General features: G+C 46.5%; 1 protein-coding gene across 1 annotated transcript in view; it reads right to left on the reverse strand.

Annotated features, from left to right (window-relative positions):
* Positions 1-21397, reverse strand: part of LOC146202797 (short transient receptor potential channel 4-associated protein-like) — a 177216-nt gene that overhangs the window by 136869 nt on the left and 18950 nt on the right. The window contains exons 4-7 of the mRNA XM_084588342.1: positions 12852-12912; positions 12680-12747; positions 2481-2634; positions 31-141 (exon numbers count right to left, since the gene is read on the reverse strand). Of these exons, the coding sequence (XP_084444468.1) occupies positions 31-141; positions 2481-2634; positions 12680-12747; positions 12852-12912 (394 nt within the window). The remainder of the gene's footprint in view (positions 1-30; positions 142-2480; positions 2635-12679; positions 12748-12851; positions 12913-21397) is intronic.

A 21397-nucleotide genomic window follows, 5' to 3' on the forward strand; every position in this document is an offset into this window, starting at 1 on the left:
TATCAATGCACTGTCATTAAAAAAACTTACGCGATGTCTTGTGCTCGTAGACATCCAAGTCTGATAAGCTTATAGCCAGAACTTTGCAGAAATTGGCCAATTGAATGTCCTTCATATTGCCAATTAGGCTGGTAATGTTGGCTAGAAAGTAAGAGAAACAGCAGCGTCAGAATTTACAACAACCAAAGAAGGTCTTGACCCATGAGAAGTTTATTTATTGAGATATAGTATAGTTTAAAGGGGCACTGAAACGGCACTTGGGGTAGTAAAGTCGAACCAGGATATATCGAACCCGGATATTTCGAATTTTGGTTATATCGAACTCGCGGAATATCCCCTTGAAAATCCCATGTCAAAATATAGGAAAGCTGCGTCGTATATCGAACTCAATTTCACCGGTCGTTCGATATATCGAACTCCGCACCACGCATTGGATGGTGCGCCTCCCCCAAAAACGATCGCATCACCTCGGCCATTTGCCGCGTGACGTTTTCAAGCCACGCGCAGAGAGAATGAGAGGACACAGCTCGGTGACAGCTGGTCTAGGGCAGCGTTGCTCCCTTCCCCCAAAGGCGTGCGCATCTGCGGTGATCGCTGCCGCACTAGCACGTGACGTTTGCAAGTCGTGTGTGAAGGAACGAGAGGGAACCAATGCAGCCGTCATGTTCGGGAGAGGGGAAAAACGCGATAGAGCGAAGCGCAAGGGTGTGCCCACTCTTCTGCTAAGTTTTATCTCTCCCCTTCCTCTCTTTCCCGGTCTCGTTCGCAGCAGTACGCACTACGCATGCACGGACAAGCCAGCTCAGCCCGTGGCAGACGCTTCTCCGGTGCGTGTTGTGAATGCTCTGCGCGCGGCGGCGGCTGGCGTGCGAGGAGCGTCTCGTGTCGTCGTGCTGAACGCACGTAAGCTATGGCGGCCGCGGCCGCTAAAAAACGGTGGGTCTATTTTCTTGCCATCAGGCTGAACGTATGCTATGGCGGCTGCGGAGGTTAAGAAGCGGTAATTTTTCTTTTCTTTTGCGAGAGTTGTTCTTGTCGGTCTGAACATGCGGCGCAGCGTAAGCTATGGCGGCTGCGGACGTTTAAAAGCGGCAGTTTTTTTTTTTTTTTTTTTTTGCGAGAATAGTTTATTCTTGCATCTATGAATCAATGAAAGCATGCGGTCGGCTGCGGTCATGCCACCGGCTTTTAGCATTGTTCGCTCCAAACGGCATTTGCAGCTGTCACGCTTGGCAATGATTTTGTAGCAGTGGACTACGCCCGCCCCACCCCAGGTGCGGCACGATAAATTGAACCATGGCTTGTGCAATCAAGCCATCACGCGGGCACTCTGCCGAGTTCACTCCCTGCCACCACAGGATCTACGAAAAGTGTAGTTAAATGATAAACACGCCGTAGCATTATCGCTGCGCAGCATCTGGCACGCTGCCAATAAATGAGCTCTGGATGCGAAGGTCGAAACGGAGGAACGCTCCACCGAATGCTTTTTTTTTTTTTTTTTCGAATTCTCGGGGGCAAAAATGGGGAGTGGGTTCATTATGCGAGTGGGTTGACTACGCGACAAATACCGTATCATTTTTCATGATCACAAGTAGCTTCTCAAGCCGATTTCTGTATATCGAATTATCGATATATCGAACTATTTCGCGGTCCCGTTCGAGTTCAATTTATCCGGGTTCGACTGTATTCTAATGCAAAAAATCCATAGAGGTGGCCTGTGTTCGTATTCGAGCCAAGTTTAAAAGGTGTGCGTGGAGCCTATAATTCAGACATTTTTCAAAAGTGGTCATGCCGACCGCTCACAGCTGATTAGGGCAGCGCATCGCCGCGTGCAAACCTCCCAAACGACGTAACTGGGGGCTTGCTGAGTGCACCTGCTCATTGCAAGCTCCCAAGAGGCACGGGCGAAACGGGGCACGGTGGGGCGGATTTACGACTTGTTCTCTTCATGTTTTCTTGCACAACAGCGTGAGCCAAGTTGAGGAGGAAAGCAGAGGAGCACCATTTTCGATCGCCGATATGATCGGTGCCAATGAAGGTAGCTTAAAATTGTGAATCGTGGAAAGGACTGACGGGATACCTATTGCTTGCATGCGTTTTCTGGTTTTAAAAGCACAATATGAATATTGCAGACAAATGCAACCTTGCTGGTGTCAAGAAATACGCACTCATCGATTGATCGACATCACTTTACTCAGAATTCTGATTGCACCTCAGAAATACCGTTAGCAAATACTACCTTACAGCAAGTAAGATGCGCATTCAGCTTGGAAGTTTGTATCATTTCAAACCCCACCCTGTTACAATCCCTGATCGGAATTATGGCATAAAAAAAAAATCCCCCTCACTACAAGGGATCGCTTTGCGATAACTAATAAAAGCCATTTATGTCATCCTACAAATGCAGTCATTGATGTCATTCATGTCATCCTACTAACGCAAAACTAAGAAGATCAGTCCCTAGGGATAAACATGCTTACGTATTGCGCTGAGGTTGAGAACATCCCGGCGAGAGAGCAAGAGGCATTCTATCAGGTCACAAGCAACTAGGCAAGTTTCATTGAACTGCAGCAAGGACAGCAATCCTAGGAAAAGGCCTTCTTTATAACAAAGCTCCTGTGCCACGTTTGCATCCTGAAAAAAAAAAATAAAAATTTGTATATATATTGTTAAACAGAAAATTTTGACTGTATCCATAGCACTACTTAGAGAAACCACAACTTCAATTTTATATGCACTTTCTTCAAAAGAAGTAAAGCATTTTTTTTTTCTTCTCTTGAATGATGCTTTCAATTACGAATTGCAACCCCCTGCAAATGGCAATCTTTACAAAAAACAAAATCGCACATACTGCAGGCAGCGTCATGTGGAGAAACAATGGAGAATGTGCGCGACGTAAAACAGATGTGACACCGAAAGCAAAACTTTCAAGAATGTGGCTAAAGTAGATGCAGCGGCACATGCTACATGCCGCTATCACATCCAGCTCGGTATCAGCAAGATTGTGGTTTTATCTGAAAGATCAAATTTTAACTCAATCGAGTATTGTAGCGAAAGCTACATTAGCCACGAACTTGCGATTTCACTGTGGCAGTGCTTTGAGGAAGCACAGAGACCGGCTTTGAGCCGTTGCCTAGACACCACCGCAGCTGGCGGACACCGCGCGCTCGCCGCGCCATTTAGCATAACGTCACACCGTCCACTTAGCCACCGCTGCAGTTCGATATGATGTCACACCGCTTGCCTCGTCGTTGCATTCGCCCCCCTTGCTTCGCCAGCTAGGGGTAACATGGTAAAATGGTAGGGGTAACATTAAGAGATAGGAAGCGTGCAGAGTGGATCAGAAAAATCACTCAAGTTAAGAGTGGATCAGAAAAATCACTCAAGTTACCGACATTCTAGAGGAAATTAACAAGAAGAAATGGACATGGGCAGGACATGTAGTGCGAAGAGAGGATAACCGATGGTCGCTTAGGGTAACAAACTGGATTCCAAGGGAAGGAAAGCGTAGCAGGGGCCGGCAGAAAGTTAGGTGGGCGGATGAGGTTAAGAAGTTCGCAGGGGTCAAGTGGATGCAGCTAGCACAGAACCGGGTTAATTGGAGAAATATGGGAGAGGCCTTCGCCCTGCAGTGGGTATAGTCAGGCTGACGATGATGATGATGACACAACCTCAGTCGAGCAAAAAAAGGGCACAGGTAGGGATTGGCACGCAATTTGAAAGTACCAAAGACTAATGTAGTTAATTAAGGCAGTTAATTAGGATGACGTCATGGATGTGACATCGCGCAAACAGAAGTAGAGCCGAAGAAGAGCATAGGAAGGAATTGACGTGCAATTTGAAAGTACCAAAGACTAAAATGGGTAAACAAGAAGTGAATTAAGCAACTAGAAGCAACTAGAAGCAACCAACAGCAGCATCCGTGCTTTCGCACTACTCCCATGCAGATTCTGGATGAGAGCAGATATCAACTTTTTTGTTGAAGCCTCTAAATATTGTGGGAATTGTGTTCCCGGAGCAACGCGAAACATGCAGCCGGTGCTGCTGTTTTGCTAGCAGACTCCCTGTGGGGTCACCGCGAGAGAGAAGTATGGCAGCCGAGCTGCTGACCCCTCCTGAAGGGAGCTCTTCCGAGAACTGTTACCGCAACACCCGTTCCATTCTTCCCGTACCGGTCTCGCATCCCGATTGGGCCACCTCCTGGTGACGTAATAAGCTCAACGTGAGGCAGCACACGGGAAGCAAACGTGGCGACCGCCATACACTCAGGCAGGAGCAGGTGTGTACGTTTTTCCCTCCAGGTTTCACGTTCACAACCTTCAGAAGGTTGTGAATGTGCGCACACCTTGTATGTGAGACCAGGCCCGAAAGGAGCCCAGCGCTCGCCTGTGCGGTGCCGAGGCTTCAGAGTCAGGAGGGCCTGGTTATGCATTGTTCTCCGTCAACGCCGGCCAGTGCCGGTGGCGGCGCGTGTTGAGCCATCGACCTGCGACCCGAGTCAACGAAATGTGCTCCGCGCATCCCTCATCCTTCCTTGTCATGTGTTGCACACGCTTTGACCCTCTGGTTAGCTGTGCGGCCTGCAAGCGCTCTTAGCTCCGCCGTGGACGCGCGAGTTGCCTTTGCATCGGGCGCACGGCACTGTGGCCCCGCTCTCGGGTGTTGTCGCTGGGCTATTGGGTTGTATCGAGGTCTGGGGGATCAATGCAATGTTTAGATACAGATTTCTGTGCATTAAACATTTGTGCTTATAACTTGTGCTCTTGCTTCCTTCGAAGCAGAAGCACCGGCGCAGTACATGCTGCCTATGCCCTCGGCTCGGCTTGCTCTGGCCCGGAACCTGCGGTATGTGGGTGAGGTTGCGCTTACCATCTAGCAGCAGCACACCTTTGAAAAGTAAACCCACAATATAAGGGGTGCTTGTTATACACTGGAAGATATGGCAGTTACTGGGCATGGCAAAAGGTAGTGGAAGTGGGGGGCACATCCACCTTTTGCAGTATAAGAGTTGAAACTTTGCATAATGTGAATTATATAAAGAAAAACTTTTGTAGCAATTGCTTATTTCATTCAAGAAAGCAGCATTAGTCTGCACCAAGGGGCAAAACTATGTTTACATACCATCCCTACCGCATGGGTTTTGTATAAAAAAAGAGTATGATCATGGATGACAGTTGGGCTAGTTGGTGTGTATTCGTTAATGACTGCGACATTGCAACTAGCGTGGAAAAACACAAAGGATAGCGACCCATCAGTACCTTTTGTCGCTGTCCTTTGTGTTTTCCACGCTAGTTGCAATGTTGCAGTCATTATAGGCATAAAAAAAAGTTACCAAGAGCAATTTAAATTCTACCAAAATATATATTTTTACAATACCTGGCATGGTATCGATTCTGCACAGTGCCTCTGTGCCCTCCAAGCTCATTGATGTGTTGATGGATTTCATATTTGCTCATATACATCCAATATTACGTCAGCTTACCTTGCCCATGCTCAAACGCCTGTTGCACTAAGTGTGGCATTCCAGCATGAAACTGTCTCATTGAAAATGGAGAACTAGGGGGATCTGCCATTTCTCCTTTCATCGAATTTAAGAGGCAGCGAAATATTTCTCAATGCAACTTTAGCTGCATATACAGTTGGCTGCAAAATTTGTGTAATACAATAGCTGGCCAATGTTTCAGACTAATTATTTGGTTTTCCTGATATTCCTGACTTCACTGACGAACTGTCAAGAACCTCATAGAAACATGTACATATTCACGATTGATATTTCAGTCTTTGAAGCCCAGAACTTCCGTATCTTTTTTTTTTTTTTTTTTTGTAGGGTTTAAAGTCTCAAAGTGACTCGGGCTATGAAGGACACGCAGTGGAGAGGTCCGGAAATTTCGACCACCTGTGGTTCTTTAATGTGCAATGACATCTAACAGTATGTGGGCACCTTGCTTTTCGCATCTATCGAAAAGCTACCGCCACGGCCAGGATTCGATCCCATGTCCATGGGTTTACCAGCCGAGTGCTATAACCAACGTGTCGAACTAAAATTCTTTCGGGTTCGGTTTCGGCTCTGGAAGCACATTCCGTTCCGGTTCGAACCAAACTAACAGGGACAGTTTCAGGAACCCTGCGTTTTGCAAGTGGTCTCGGCCACACGAGTAGCATTAGAATGAAGACTCCATTTACCCCCCCCCCCCCCCCCTTTTTTTTTTACTTCCTGTATTGCTTCTTCACACTAGCCTCCTCCAGCCGCCTCACCGGCTTTTCTTTCAGTTTCTTATGCTGCAGTTCAATTGCACAATTAAGGTGGATTCACACGATGGACCAAATCGCAAAGCGCTTTCCGCCATGACGTGAAGCTATGTCGCTGAATTCCGCTGCTCCGCTTGAGTCCACGAGCAGCGATTCGTGATAAGGCCGCGAGTCCTTTTCACAGTTTGAATCCTTCACGAACGTGACATTTTTTTTTAATTTATTCCTCTCACAGAACGCTTTCCAGCTATGCTCCCGGTGCCTAAGCATGCACAATGTAACATACATTGCAGTAAAACGCTGGAGGAAAGAGAGAAGCGGCTTCAACCGAGTGACTTGTACAGTCGCGAAGCAAGCACAAACGGTCGTCATACTGTATCCCAATCATCTTAACCCGATGCTTGTATTGCGCAAAGCGATTTCTGTTACCCACAATCGCGTAAAAAGATAGCAGGAGCTCATTAGCACCACGCAGAAGTCATTTCTATTTTGGAGTCGAACTAGTCTAATTTAGAGCCATGCTTTTGCCTTCATTCACAGTACATAGTTTTCACATAAATTACAGTGGCAGGCTCTTGCAATGCGCGATACCGAATGCGCGAGTTTTGTGGCTGCACAGAGCAGTCGCTTGAATGTATTCATCGCTTTCCTCAAGCGTTTTGGCGCACTTACAGTTACGCTGTATAAGCTTTGGCATTTGGCATGTACAGTGGACGTGCGCTAAACGAAACCCACATAAACAAAAACACCTCTTAAATGAAACAATTTCAAAAAAAATAATTGGTTTCATATACAATCTGTGCAGAGTTGCGCTCGACAATCGAAACCCCATTTTGCTTGCAACTCGGATAAACGAAACCGAAACTGTGCATGAGTAGTCTTTGTTGATGTCGATATGTAGAATCCAATCCAATCCAGTACCTTGCACGCCTTGTTTTTTGTTGTGTGGGCGCCATTTTGCTCTGTTCCGTGACTGTGTTTAGTGATTTCTTTCCGGCGTGTAGTATGGAAGAAGCTGCTAGAAACCGTCTCCATAATGCGTTGTCTTTAAAAGCCAAAAATGAAAATTCTTGATGATGTGAAGTGTGCCAAGGAGTCGAAAACTGCTATCGCATCCCAAAGTGCACGCTTTCAAGGATTGTGAAGGATCGTGACAAGATTGAAAAAGCGGCGCTTTCGCCCCCGATAGGAAAAGGATGCGTCTGGCCGAGCATGAGGACCTCGAGAAGGCACTTTTCCTGTGGTTTAAGCGTGCTCGAAGTTCCAATCTTCCAGTGACCGGGCCTATTTTGGAGAAGGCAAGAGACACTGCACTGCAGCTGGAAATTGAAGACTTCAAATTCAGCGATGGCTGGTTAAGCAGTTTCAAGAAACGCCACGGCCTTGTTTTCCGCACAATAGCAGGTGAGAGTGCCATGGTAGATAACAATGTTTGCTCTGACTGGCAGCAGCAAAAGCTTCAAGGCCTACTTGCAATTTACGAGCCGAGCGACGTCTTCAACGTGGACGAAATCGCGCTTTTTTATAAGCTTCTGCCTAACAAGACTCTCAGCTTTAAAGGTGAGAGGTGTATGGGGAGTAAGCACAATAAGGACAGTGTCACTGTTCCTGTGGGAGCGAACATGGACGGGTCCGAGAAGTTGAAGCTTCTTGTTATCGGGAAAGCAAAAAAAACGCGAGTTTTTAAGGGTGTCAAAAACCTGCCGGTTTTATATGAAGCGAATACCAAGGCCTGGATGACGCAGGCCATTTTTGAAACCTGGCTGCGGCAGAGGGACGCAGAGTTTACTAGAAAAGGCAGAAAGGTCGTGTTTTTTGTTGACAATTGCCCCGCGCATGGTGAAGTGCGAGACCAGACTTCAATTCACCTGGAATTCCTTCCCGCAACACGACAGCCGTACTCCAGCCTATGGACCAGGGCGTGATTCGCAATGTTAGAGTGTTCTTCCGTCGCCACGTCCTGAAAAGGATGATGCTGTGTATGGACAGCGGCGAAGAGTACACCGTAGACCTCCTCTCTGCCATCCACATTTTAGCTCACTCGTGGGATGAAGTTACGGCAACAACAATTCAACGTTGCTTTCATCATGCGGGCTTTTCCAAAGCAGTGGCCGCTGACCAAGAAGAACCTGATGAAGTTGCTGAAGCACAAGCTGTTTTTAGTGTACTGGCTCCCAAGTGTAGCACTGTGACCATGGATGATTATGAAGCTATCGATGATGCTGTCACCTGCCGTGAGGACACCTTGACTGACATACTGAAGGAAGTCGACGAAGCCAACGATAATGACAGTGAAGAGGAGACCGAACACCATTAACGATCAAAGCTCTCCAGTGTCGACTAATGAGGCTAGCCAAGCAGTTCAAGTACTCCAACAGTACTTTGAGCGAGAGGGCTGCTTGGAGCACACGTGCAGCCTAGCTAAGATGAATGCCTATTTAGTGAAGCAGCGGCATGCCAACCTGAAACAAACTACGTTGCACAGTTTCTTTGGGGGTCACAACCCTTAAACGAAACTGCCAATAAATGAAACAGATTTCCTTGTCCCCGTCGAGTTTTGATTAAAGGGAGTCCACTGTACCAGGAGCATAGGGGCAACAGTTCGAATGGTCGTCTTCCAAGGGTTGAAAGCAGTATGTTCATGCAGCTCTCAGAGTAAGCGCAATCGCTTGCACTGCAGAGAACTGCCTGCGTAGTATACCACATCGAGTGGAACAGTCATCACATCAAAACTTTGGCAAAGCGGCGCAGCAGCAGTAGTTGCAGGCCGCCGCATCTGCGCATTCACTCATTGGTCATAGTAGGCTACCCTCAACAACAGCACGCCAGCACGAGGCTCTCCTCTCGCATCTCGCGCAATGCTCAGGGAAAAAAAGTAAGTCCATTTCGTCATCTGCTATTCTCTCCCGCCGTGTGAATGTTCGCCGCGGATGGGCGGACCGCGAATCTGAGATCATACGACCGATCACTTCGTGATTCGGTCCGTCGTGTGAATACATCTTTACTGTCATTCCCTCCCGTATTTTTATTTTTTTTTCTTCTTCAGGTTCCTTTGGTCCCTTGACCTCGTCCCTCTCCCTACGTGCAATCCGTAGACCAGGTTACTCACCAGTTAGTTTCCTCACAATAGTGCACTTCTAGCTTTCAGTGCCACCTTTCTAGACCGTCTTAGGCATTCGCATCAGTGACGGCTGATAAAGTGATGAAAAACATTCTTTTTTTTGACACCATAGTTGTGCAGGCCGAAACGACAGCCTACCAAATAGAGCTTGGGAATTTATACTCCTACCAGTAATTCCACTCAGTTCCTTGTTCTACCCAGTCTTTCCATTTGAACATATGAGCTTCACTCATTGCATAGCTTAACTTGCCAAGGGAAATAAAGCAAACAGACTTCACTAGAAACAAAAGGGGAAATCGACTTTGGGATCACCTCTATGCTAAGTTCAGATACAACTCAAGACCAGACAGGTAATTTGCTGCCCAAGGCGGCCTTCCCACAATGAGTGTCGGCTTATCATTCTGAAGTCTCGGTCAACCAAATTGCATCTGCTGGTGCCGCATCGCATAAGGCTGCTGTGCACGTGCCATGTGACTGATTGCGACGTCGTTGAACGAGAATAAGTTAGTTATATGGGGTTTTATGACGCATAAGCAACTACAGCTATCATGCATCAAACACAGGGTTAGATGTCTGGATGTACTATAGTTGCCATAAAAAAGGATTTCTTGAGAATTGTTAAAACTGAAAAATGAATAAGCGCATTTCTCCTAAAATCAGTGTTGGGAGAAATGGGATGTAATGACAGTAAAATACAGGGATAGATGTCTAGGTTACCATAGTTGGTGTAAAAAGTTGCATTTCCTGAGAAACGTTAATACTTGTGAAAAATGAACAAGTACATGTTTTCCTAAAAGCAGTGCTGGATGAAATGGGATGCGTTGCGTATAAAATAAGGTAAAACATTTTTTTCGCACATCTTCGAGTTGCGTATATGCAATTAAAAAGTGATTTACAGTGAGCTCCTCACCACAGAATTCACATAATGGTTTGTCTTTTTGTTAGAAAAAATAGTGTGTTAGATGTGCGTGCACTATTCATAGACATAAGACTACTTCGATGAAGCGTTCTTGATGCTGACACGATTTCCATTCTCCTAGTATTTGTTTGATAGAGTGCAGCTTATTCTTTTCATTTCTCCAAGCAGCCTGCCACAAGGCTCTTTGTTTGCTGTGCACTAATTTCGAGAGGCAAATAAAATTATTTGTGTGGCATTTTTTTAAGATTCATTATCTTTTTGAGTTGTACACGGTTATTATTTACCTAAATATGCAACTAAACCTACAAATTACATGCTATTATTTCACTATCTAGGAAGCTAGGCTCTCGAATGGGGCAACTTTCTCCATGAGCGGCGCCATTGCGCAGTGCAGCTGCCACCCTTGGATGAAACGATAGGTCGAGACCAAAGATTGCTGCTATGCATGTGACAATATATTTTCCTTTGTTCTTGTAATAGTTTTGCAAAGACGATTATTAAAGCAAAAGCCTTTCTAGGCTATGTCGGCAGGGTCCTAGGTACAGAACGAGTCCACAGCCGTTGTGTTGTTCTGAGAAGAGTTAGGATCAAACGTTTAGTTGTGATCGATAGAGGATGATGTGAGCATGCTGCAGAAAAAATTAGCTGCTGTTTAGCTTGTGGTTAAGCCTGTAGTTACACGAAAGCAATCTGCTCGGCTAAGCTTAGGTTCGGCTTGAAAGTAAAGACATGGCTTTTGCACATGATAGTTTACTCCATGGTTTCAGCTTTATTTATGCTAACGGGGAATCACTTCACGTATGAGCACCTCTCGTCCTTGACCATTCTCATTCGGGTGTAGAAAACTTCTAGTGGTATGACATCGTCTCTACGTCAAACTCCGGGGCACACCGCCGTCAGAGTTCAAATGAACCTTCTGTCCTAGCAGCTTGCCGTTACCATTCGCCTCAACCAACTACCGAGTTGTCTGTCTTCTTTTTTTCTTCTTTCTTTGGACAGGCACGGTGAAATGGCGAGACTGGCCAATGTAGCTCTCGCTACAAAAAATTATGTCAATAGCATGAATAAGTAATTAAAGCTAAAATGTAAAAGTAAAATCAACTAGACTTTGAAATAGCCACATGACAAATGTCGACATCCAAGTGATGTGACGTCACTCACGACAACCGGACATGGATGCATTTCAGACTTAATGGGCCAAATAAATGCGTGATAGTGATCAGAAGTGTGTAATGAGTGTCAAAATCTCTTGTCAGTGAGATTTTTCTGTGAGTGACAGATACTGCAGCTTTTCTTGCCTGTAAGCCAATTATAGAATCCCAGTGAACTTTATTGCGTTCAAATGGAACGCTGGTTGTGTCAGACAAGGGGCATGCAATGTACCGTGTGCAGCAGCAGCAATACTCAAGCCTCCACATTTCTCCACTGCAGTGCTCTCGGAACTTTTCGATATGGTTTTTATGTTTGCAGTGTGCAGTGGCGTTATGGAAATAAGCGAGAAAAGCGCTTTACAGGCAGCGATAAAAGAAAAAATGATGAAGTAAGTTACCAGCAAAAGTGGGTTGGAACCGTACCCCAAAGCGGTTTGGAACGGTTTGCCCAATTTGTTCCGGTTCAGGCTCAGTTCCAAGATAGTAAAAAAAAAAAAATTTGGGTTTGGCTCAGTTTCAGTTCAGAATGAAAATTTAGGTTCGATTCCGGTTTTCATTTCGGTTCAAAACCCTGGCTCTAACCACTGAGCCATGATGACTGAAATAAACACCACCAATACTGCAGAGATCACTTTTCACGACTAAAGATTTTTCTTTCAACTCAAAATAGATGTAAATAAGCATCGCAGTCACAAGTAACCAGACTTAAGAAGTGGCAGCTCGGGTTTAAACGCTCGGCTTTTGCCTCTTATCAAAAAGCAGCTGCCACGGCCAGGATTTGATCTGCATCCTTGGGGGCCCCAGTCAAGCGCCCTAACCACAGCACAATCGTAGCGGGGCAGGGGGTGAAGGCGCTTGCTTCTGTAGGCTTTTTTTAGCGAGGCACACATTGAGACATGACCTGCATCGTCGTCACGAATTCTGGTATTGGCAACGAGAGGTGGTGCGGATAAGTGTTACTGTGGCACGCATACTATGTAATGTCGCTTTCAAACTGCTCGTGAGAAATAGCGAAGTCTGACTTTTTGAGGCCATATTTATGCAGCAGAGTGATTGTTTTTTAAATGGGCACCAAATTAAGCCTCTTGCAGCTCCCGTGTCCACAGGACTTTGGAAAATATTTTCATAATGGTTCCTAAATGGACGAAGGCTCTAGATCAGAACTCTGGACGAAGTAAAGGTGGATTCTCCTAAAAGCATGCCTCAATGCAGACAAAGAACTGACCAATGCACACTTACATCTACGCACATCCGGTGTAGAACTTCAATGCAGAGGCTCTGAACAATAAGGTACTCGGAAGTCCTTGCTGACGGAAAAAAAAAGGAGAGAGGAATATGAACCACCACATTTAATCAGTTTTTTCAACACTGAACTGTAGCAGGCACCCAAAGTTTACACTGAAATACTCACCATGAATGCAGGCAGTCTCCCAAGGCAGTAAACTGAACTGCATCAAAATCCGCACCAAGATCTGAAAAATTATAAAGGTATAAGAATACAGCATTTTACATCCTTTTTCACCAGGATCTGCGAACTTCCCAGGACCAGAATGTTGAGCAATCCAACCTACTTCATTTACTCATAAAATGAACCCACCCCTCACTTTTTTTTTCAGCACTAGCTTTTTTTACTGCGTTTCTCAGTTATGCAACAGTTGTGGGTGCCAATAGCAACATGCCGGTAATATCACAGCATGTTTACCTTTTGAAGAGAGCTCTTGCAGGCAAGCTTGCCAAACTTGGCAGAGTGCTGCAAAACTTTGCGCCTTTGAAACGAATGCTAGCGGAGGTCGCTCACTCAGTGCACTACAGTGTGCCTAGTTTTGCCCGTGGGCTTTGATTATCAGTGTCTGGCTGCCCGCGGGTCACCCGAGCGCATAGCCAGCCTTTCGTTTTTTTTTTTCTCGTGTCACTTTGGCCATTTTCGGTTGCTGCCAGACTCTCCACGAGGATTCTGCGCTGGCAGCGCTGGGCTGCACTCAGGCAGCTAGCAGATGACGGCTAGGTGATACGGAAGTGGGTAGGGCGAGTTTCTAATTTTCCATGAACAGAAGGACAGCGGTGCTTCATGAACACTTTGTCCAATCTTGAGGGCAGCGCAGGTGCTCTTGGCTGATCCGCGGTGCACATCATATCCGATGTCTTTTTAACTGTTGCGGTTTACTTATTTTGTGTGTGTATGGCAACATACCTCTTCTCGTCGTTTACAGGTGCAGTACAGCACGCTCATTGCATTTGCATTCACATAATATATTTCATCTGCCAAGTCTGTAGTCTCAGCTTGTTTTATGATGCTGTTTGAGGACCTTCTCAAGCATGGCTGTGGATTCCAGCCCCCCCCAGTACGTGCACGCGCACTAAAGCATGCACATCGTCAGCGTGTCGAGCAGCAGCGTGCGAAGTGGAAAGGTGGACATGCTTTGGAACACTGTCAAAAATTTTTGAGAAGTACCACGTGTGCACTATCACCTCTGCCTTGATTAATTAGAGGATGTAAGGATCAGTGCAGGTGGCGCCATAAGGGACACAGAGGGGTGGCTGGAGAAAGAGAGGAATGCTGGCAACACTGACTGGAGGAGAGACGGCATTAGGGGACCGACATGTCGGGCATGCGTGCATGTGGTAGTGCGCGAGTGTGATCTGCATTGGCGTGGTCGTGGTGAGCTCGAGTGTAAGCTCGGTGCACGAACTGCGGAGAACTAAATGGGGACATTGTTGTAAGGCTGTGTGCGTGAATAAATCATTCCCTTGACAAAAAAATCTTCCCAGTGCAAGCCCATGCATGTATGCTGACACGCAAGGCCAGATTGTCATGCTTTTCATGCGAGCGCTTGTTCTCCACAGCGAAGGCGTAGCAGGCAGACACGCTGCTTTTGTGCCAGCCCCATTATGCAACGAATTCAAATCAGCAAAACGCAGTTAAATTTTTATTACTAACGGTTCAGACGCTTCCACGAGAAAAACATTCAATGAGCTGATGTACAGTAGACACCCGTTAAGACGAACTCGCTTAAGATGAACCCTTGGTTAAGATGAACAGTGGAGGTCGTTTGTTTGGTTCTTCATAGAGTCAATGCAAAAAAAATCCGCTTAATTAAGATGAACACTTTGCAATCGCTAATCGGTTAAGATGAATTTTCAACGCCGGCCGCACCCTACCCGCGCAGCTTACTCGACCGTCCGAGCAGCGCTTCAGCGGAAAGAAAAAAAAAAAACTTTTCAGTGCCATGACCATCGACCATCCATGCCGCCGACGCACGCAGTCCCAAGCACGTCGGTGTCGGAAATGGAGTGCCGCTGCTTGTCCTCTCCCACCGTTCCCCCGCTCACTCCTTTTGTCCCCGCAGTAGGAGTAGGTTCGCGTTTCGCGTCGCCGGCTGTCTTGGTACGACCTCGGGCAAGGACGAAACAGAGCGCAGAGAGAAAGAGAGAGAGATAGAAAAAAAAGAGCATGCGCGGCCCGGCCAGCAAAACTAGAGAAAAGCGGGAAAGAAAACAGTGCGAAGAAAAAGCAGCCAATGACGTTTCCCAATGGTGATCACATGATAGTGTCATCATGCCAGTGCTACCGAGCTCCGCGCCTTTGCTGACCGCCAACGACGCCTACTACGCAGTGCACAGATCCATTGTTCGTGGCAGGTGTGCGCGTCGTGTCCCGCAATTTTCTACCAGACTGTACGCTGTCACCCCGTGGTGTGCGCTGTTTGTTTTCGTGCACACCGTGTTCGCCATGTTGCTACTATGGCTAGTCGGCCAACAACTCGAAAAAAGCCGCTTGAGCTTCGTGAGAAGGCAGACGTTTTGACCGAAGTTCGCGCCGGCCGGCTTTCAAAGACTGAAATAGCGTGCAAGTTCGGCATCGCGAAAAGTACCGTGAGCGGTATCGTGAAGGACGAAGTGCGGATTACCAGTGCTTTGGAAGATGGTGAGTTTGCCCCGAAGCGGAAGAGGATGCGCACAGCTATGCACAAAGACCTTGAAGACGTTCTGCTTGCCTGGGTGAAGAGAGCGCGCAGTGCGAATTTGCCAGTGAATGGAGTGCTACTGAAAGCTAAGGAGGAAGAAATTGCCCTGAGACTGAATGTCGAGTTTGCGTGCAGCGATGGGTGGCTCGAACGTTTTCGGAAAAGGCATGGACTGGCCTTTCGCTGTGTTGTCGACGAGGCTGCTGCAGTGGATGAAGCGGTCTGCAGTGATTGGAGGCAGAACAAGATGAATGAACTCATGGACGAATATGACCCTCAAGACATATACAATGTGGATGAAACTGCGCTTTTCTACCAGCTACCCCCAAATAAAACGCTCGCATTTGCTGGTGATGACTGCGTGGCGGGCAAACGGAGCAAGCTTCGAGTAACGGTCCTCGTGGGCGCAAATATGACTGACTGACAAACTAAAGTTGCTGGTGATTGGAAAATCTAAAGCACCATGCTGCTTTAAAAACATAAAAACGCTGCTGGTCACGTACATGGCTAATTCAAAAGCGTGGATGACGCAGGCACTTTTCGAGCAGTGGCTTGAAGAGATGGATCGCCACTTCCAGAGACAGAAGAGAAAAGTTCTCGTTGTTGACAACTGTCCCGGACACGGCCACGTCGCCGGACTTCATGCCATCCGACTGGAGTTTCTACCAGCGAATACAACGGCGAAGCTGCAGCCTATGGACCAGGCAGTAATAAGTAGCTTGAAGAGGCACTATCGTCGCTCTCTGCTGCAAAGGATGCTGATTTGCATGGAGAGCAGTAAAGAGTACACAGTTAACCTGTTAAGTGCTGTCCACTTACTGACGAGCGCCTGGTAGCAGTCACTCAAGCCACTATTGCCAACGCCTTCCGCCATGCAGGATTTGTGGCGCTTAGTGATTGCTCAGTGCAGAATGACTGCGATACTATGAATGAGGACCACACTGCGAACTTGGAGGATAGAAGCATTGTTTCTGCGCTGAGCAGTAAGGGTGTGTTCATTGACATCAGTGCGTATGTCAGCATTGACGAAAGTGTGGAAACGTGTAGGGCTGACACACTGGACGCTCCGATTGAAGAAGTGCTTGACCTACCATCGGAAACTGCTGCTGAAGATGACAGCTTGAGTGCTATGCCTGAATCTGCACTAGTTACCTGTGATGCAGCTGATGCCTGCCTAGACACTTTAGTGCAGTTTTTTGAACAGTGTGAGGGCACTGAAGGGTATCTTCAAAAGTTAAGCGAGATGTCTGCTTTTGTAGCAGGCCGTCGATTTTCACGACAGACACAAAAAAAAATAACAGACTGGGTAACAGTCAACAATGCCCGATGCCTTACTACTGCAAAGTGTAGCAGACAATCATTAGTCCAATAAATGCTTGTATTACAGTTTATTTTCCTAAAAGGCCATTTTATTCATTTGTTCTCATATACGAGGTATTTGGACACACTCTGCATGCTCAAACATCATTTTTGGAAGCACTCCTGATTAGACGAACAATTTTCATGGTCCCTTGGAGTTCGTCTTAAAGGGAGTCTACTGTATTCATATATCGACATTATGCATTCATTATGGTGGGTGACAGATGTACTACGCTTGGGTGCTGGCACAACCTCACAGGATCCCCTTTTTGCCGGACATGGCAAAACGTGGATGCTAGGGGCTCGTGGTGTTGAGCAGTACACCAAATATCTGCTTTAATAGCCGAGTCACAGTCCTGCAATCATACTGCGTGCAGTCGACTGACGCACCAATCTTGAGAGCACAGGATGTTGTTTAATGAACAATGCTAGCGAAATTCCTCACACACGGAGCCAAATGAAAAATACTGAAGTGTACGCATAGTTTTGAAGGCCTCTTGAAGCTCACGTAAGTGCTTCACAACTCCCCGAAGTCAACACGTTTGTGTCGTCCCGAAACACGAACAGCTATTTGTTCTGCAGTCTCTGGCCACCCCTAATAACTTGGTGTAGTTTCTCTCACATCCAAGGAGCCTATTCCAGACGTCAACGCGCAATGCAGTGACCTGCTGCCACACGCAAAGCATCGGCGAACAGTAACCGATGTAACATGGGCGGAGAGCAGTCCGAGGCAGCTCCCCCATATTGCACCTTGCTGCCATAATTATGTCCCTGTCCATCGTGAACAGAAAGTGAACTTTATGACAGCCAGTTGGGCTGCCCTTGCATAATCCAAGGAGCCCAGCAGATGCTTAGAAAGCTGGCGAGCACTCAAGCATTTCAGAGAGCACAGTAGTTTAGCCCCAAACCCTGTAAAACATCCCCTACACTGAAATGCCATGGAAAAAGCAGTGGCCTTCAGACCCCACAAGTGAATTGGTGAGCTTGAAATTAGGAGCGAGAATACCAAATCAGTTCCTCTCACACTACACCTAACGCTTAAAAATTCGAGTTACACACTAGCAATTACGGTGTGAATTTATTAACCTAACGTTTAAAACAGAAAGATACAAATTTTTGGCCAATGTTCTAATATTGTACGAAAGCAGCGTTGCATAGGTTTTGCTCTGCCGTTGCCTAGATTTGCATAGTTGGCCAGAAGACACATTTGTCATTAATTAAATCCCATTTTACAATGAGCTATGCCTTGTGTTCTGCGATGGGAACATATACCCATAGGTCGGCACACTCACTCATGAGTGCACTCATATCGCCTCACTCACACTCACACTCACGCCGTGAGTGTGAGTGTGAGTGAGTGGACACGTATGAGAGTGGTCGTGAGTGTGAGTGGGAGTGAGTGGCTATGAATGGCAGCTGCCATGAGTGTGAGTGCGAGTGAGTGACCGCGAATGGGAGCGGCCATGAGTGTGAGTGGGAGTGAGTGGATGTGGGCGGTAGTGGACGTGAGTGTGAGTGCGAGTGAGTGGCCACAAATTGGAGCGGCGATGAGTGTGAGTGGTAGTGAGTGGATGTGGGCGGTAGCGGACGTGAGTGTGAGTGCGAGTGAGTGGTTGCGAGTGGGAGTGGACGTGAGTGTGAGTGCGAGTGAGTGGATGCAAACGGGAGTGGACGTGAATGCGAGTGAGTGGTTGTGAGCGAAAGTGGACGTGAGTGCGAGTGAGTGGTTGTGAGCGAGAGTAGATGTGAGTGCGAGTGAGTGGACATCAGTGGATAAGTGTCAGAATAGAAATAAGACTATCAATATGATCGGGTCGGAATGCTTCTCTTCCCAGACATCCAGATACAAAAAGATCATCAACCCGGATTCCTTTATTTTTCCTCGGCAGGCATTTTTATCAAATTACCACGCAGATAGTAAATTCTCAGTACTGTACAGCCACAAGGATCAGCAAATTTTTATTACCAAACAGCCAAACTGATCGGGATGAAAGGAAAGCCTCAGTCCATTAACCAACAGTTCAATGAAAAAACTTCTTTGTCATCCCAAGTACGTCCATCATTAGCTGATGCCATGTGCTGCGCTCCTCACTTCCGGAGCAGGGACCAGCGTTAAAATAAAAATGAACACTTAGACTTGAAAGAAATATCCGAATGCACAGGCTGTGACTGCTGATCCAAAAAGCAAGGTTACTGGTCGTGATAACCTGAAAAGAGTCTTTTAGAAACAATACAAGCAAAGCAATCATGAAGGTGAAAAGTAAATGGCACCAAGAAAAGCAAAAAATAAAAATAGCACAAACAAAGATGAAAAGTAAGACAAATCCATTTGCGCTAGCACTGCCGACATTCCAGACGTGGTCAGGGAATAGGTAATAGTTTTAATGGGTAGTGTGCTCTGCGTTTCAAGCATTCGTCTGCTGAGGATGAATTGTAGCCATTTAGAGAAGCTAGATATTTTCGAAGTGCAACGACAGTGCGCGCTATGAAGAGCCACCTAGTGCGCAGTCAAATTAGCATTCTTTTTACTGCAAAAGTTTTAATCGAAAAAGAGCGTGTTCAGAAATCCACATTTCGCCTATTTTCTTCAAACATGGGTGAGTTTCGTCTTTTCGGGCGTCAAATAAATACCACGATGTACAAAATATGCAAATGTGACTATATTTTCGTGTCATGTTTTGACCTTCAAACTTCCCATAACTTAGGAGATCGTTAACGAAACCAAGGAAAGCAGGCCACCGGTTATATTGATGGCCTGACCGTTTTGTTAGGATCAAGGTAGGGCAAAAGCTTGCGACCACACCGCCGCCCCTTCGCACTACAGAATAGATTACCGCTGTCCAAATTGCGCGTATGTTTTACTGTCATGATTTTATAGCAAAATTAGATGCCTGCGCTGATATCCGAACCAATAGTGTGACCTCTTTATTCACTGTGCAACCTTATGCCACTGGTTAAATTAACGCTGCAACTCAGGAGCGCTCAGCCTCTTCCAGATTTTAAATCTTGCGGGCCGGATTAATCGTTAAGAAGGAACACGTGAAAGTTAGTAAAGAGTATAATTATCGCTAAGTAGTCAGTGAAATGGCCCCAAAAATAAAACAGACTTCCTGGCTTGGTCAAAGCGACTGCTTACAAGCCTGTACTTGTTAACGCATTGTCAACCATGTATCACAGCGCCATTTAAATATGTAACTTTGTGCCTATAAAATCAAACAAAATGTGATGAACCCGCTTACCTAAAGGTGGCGTCAAATAAGTCCGCTTGAATTCTTGCATATCACTTGTCTCCTCAACGCCGGCATCCGAAGAAGTTGCTTCTGATGCGCCAATCAACTTTCAGGCCAGCCGTCAGCAGGACTTCGATGTCCCGGGCCTGAAATGGCCTTTCCAACTGGACTGTGTGCACCTGTGGCAGGATCTTCCTTGAAGATGGCTGAATTGAGTTTCCCCTTCATGTGGCGACGTGAGGAGCACTTGATGATGATGAAATCGGGTTTCTTGAAGGATTGATGGTTCGGACTCGCAAACATTCACATTACTCAGCGGCAGGAAAAAAAGGGTAACTATTTATTTACACATAAATAAAACAAGCAGCAAGGAGAAAACTATTTACATGACTGACCCGTTGATCAGACAAAATCAGCCCTGGTTTCACCCAGAGCGCTTACTTTTAAGCCCTCTGTCTCCGCCCTTGGCGGAGACGGCAATCAAAAAGACAACACTTCTCACCAATCGACGATTAGGGAAAGGAAGATATAGTTTTCGTCAGCTAATCAGACCGGGGAAAGGATGTTAATCAAAAACTTGGGAAAGGAGTGGTCCCAAGCACACATACGAACAGCATTGACGTCACTGCATTCCGGACCTCTGCTTTCTCCTACGTTTTCTTTTCCGCACACGTGCATAAGGAACCAACGTATGCCGCAGGAGCAAAAAGAAAAAAAGAAAAAAAAGTTGTCGCTGAGGGGTGAAATGCTTGCACCTGCAGCCCAAACGACCATTGGTGCCTCATCCCACACTGTTCAGCCACTGTACACCTGCTTCCGCACAATAGCCCTGAAAAAAAAAAAAAAATGTCCACTGGCCACTGAAATGGCATTCAACACTGTGAATGCTGCCTGAAGTTGGGCGCTGAAAAGACATCTCTGGTAGGAATGCAAGACGAGGGGGGAACGGGTGCTCTGCAGCACAACCGAGCACATCGGTGGTCCCAGCACATCGGTAAATGGTACAATTTGGCAATCTCCGTGATCGGGGACAGGTGCACACTGATTACTACCTCGCGCCAACCATTCTGCGCGGGAGACCAAATACCGCATCCGAAAGTTCAGCGAACTTCACAGATATAAAACAATTCCACCAAGCAGTTATGTGTGGAAGAAGGAACCCAACTTAGAGTGCAGAAATGCATAATGCCTCTCTGTTAACTTGCGGTTTTCTGTTTTCCAGCCGCTGAAATTTGTTGAACAGAATATATATTTTTTTGGCCATACTGACGTTCATACAACCGAAAAAGATGCAATTATCAGAGTGAAAATATGTCAAAAACAGAACATTGTTTCTCCCAACACTAGATTATAGCACCTGACGGAAAAACAAATGAGTTCTATGATCACCCGTTGTAAGGTAG

The sequence above is a fragment of the Amblyomma maculatum genome, chromosome 1, assembly GCF_055883805.1.
Source record: "Amblyomma maculatum isolate TAMU_Amacu chromosome 1, ASM5588380v1, whole genome shotgun sequence".
In the NCBI taxonomy this organism is placed as follows: domain Eukaryota; kingdom Metazoa; phylum Arthropoda; class Arachnida; order Ixodida; family Ixodidae; genus Amblyomma; species Amblyomma maculatum.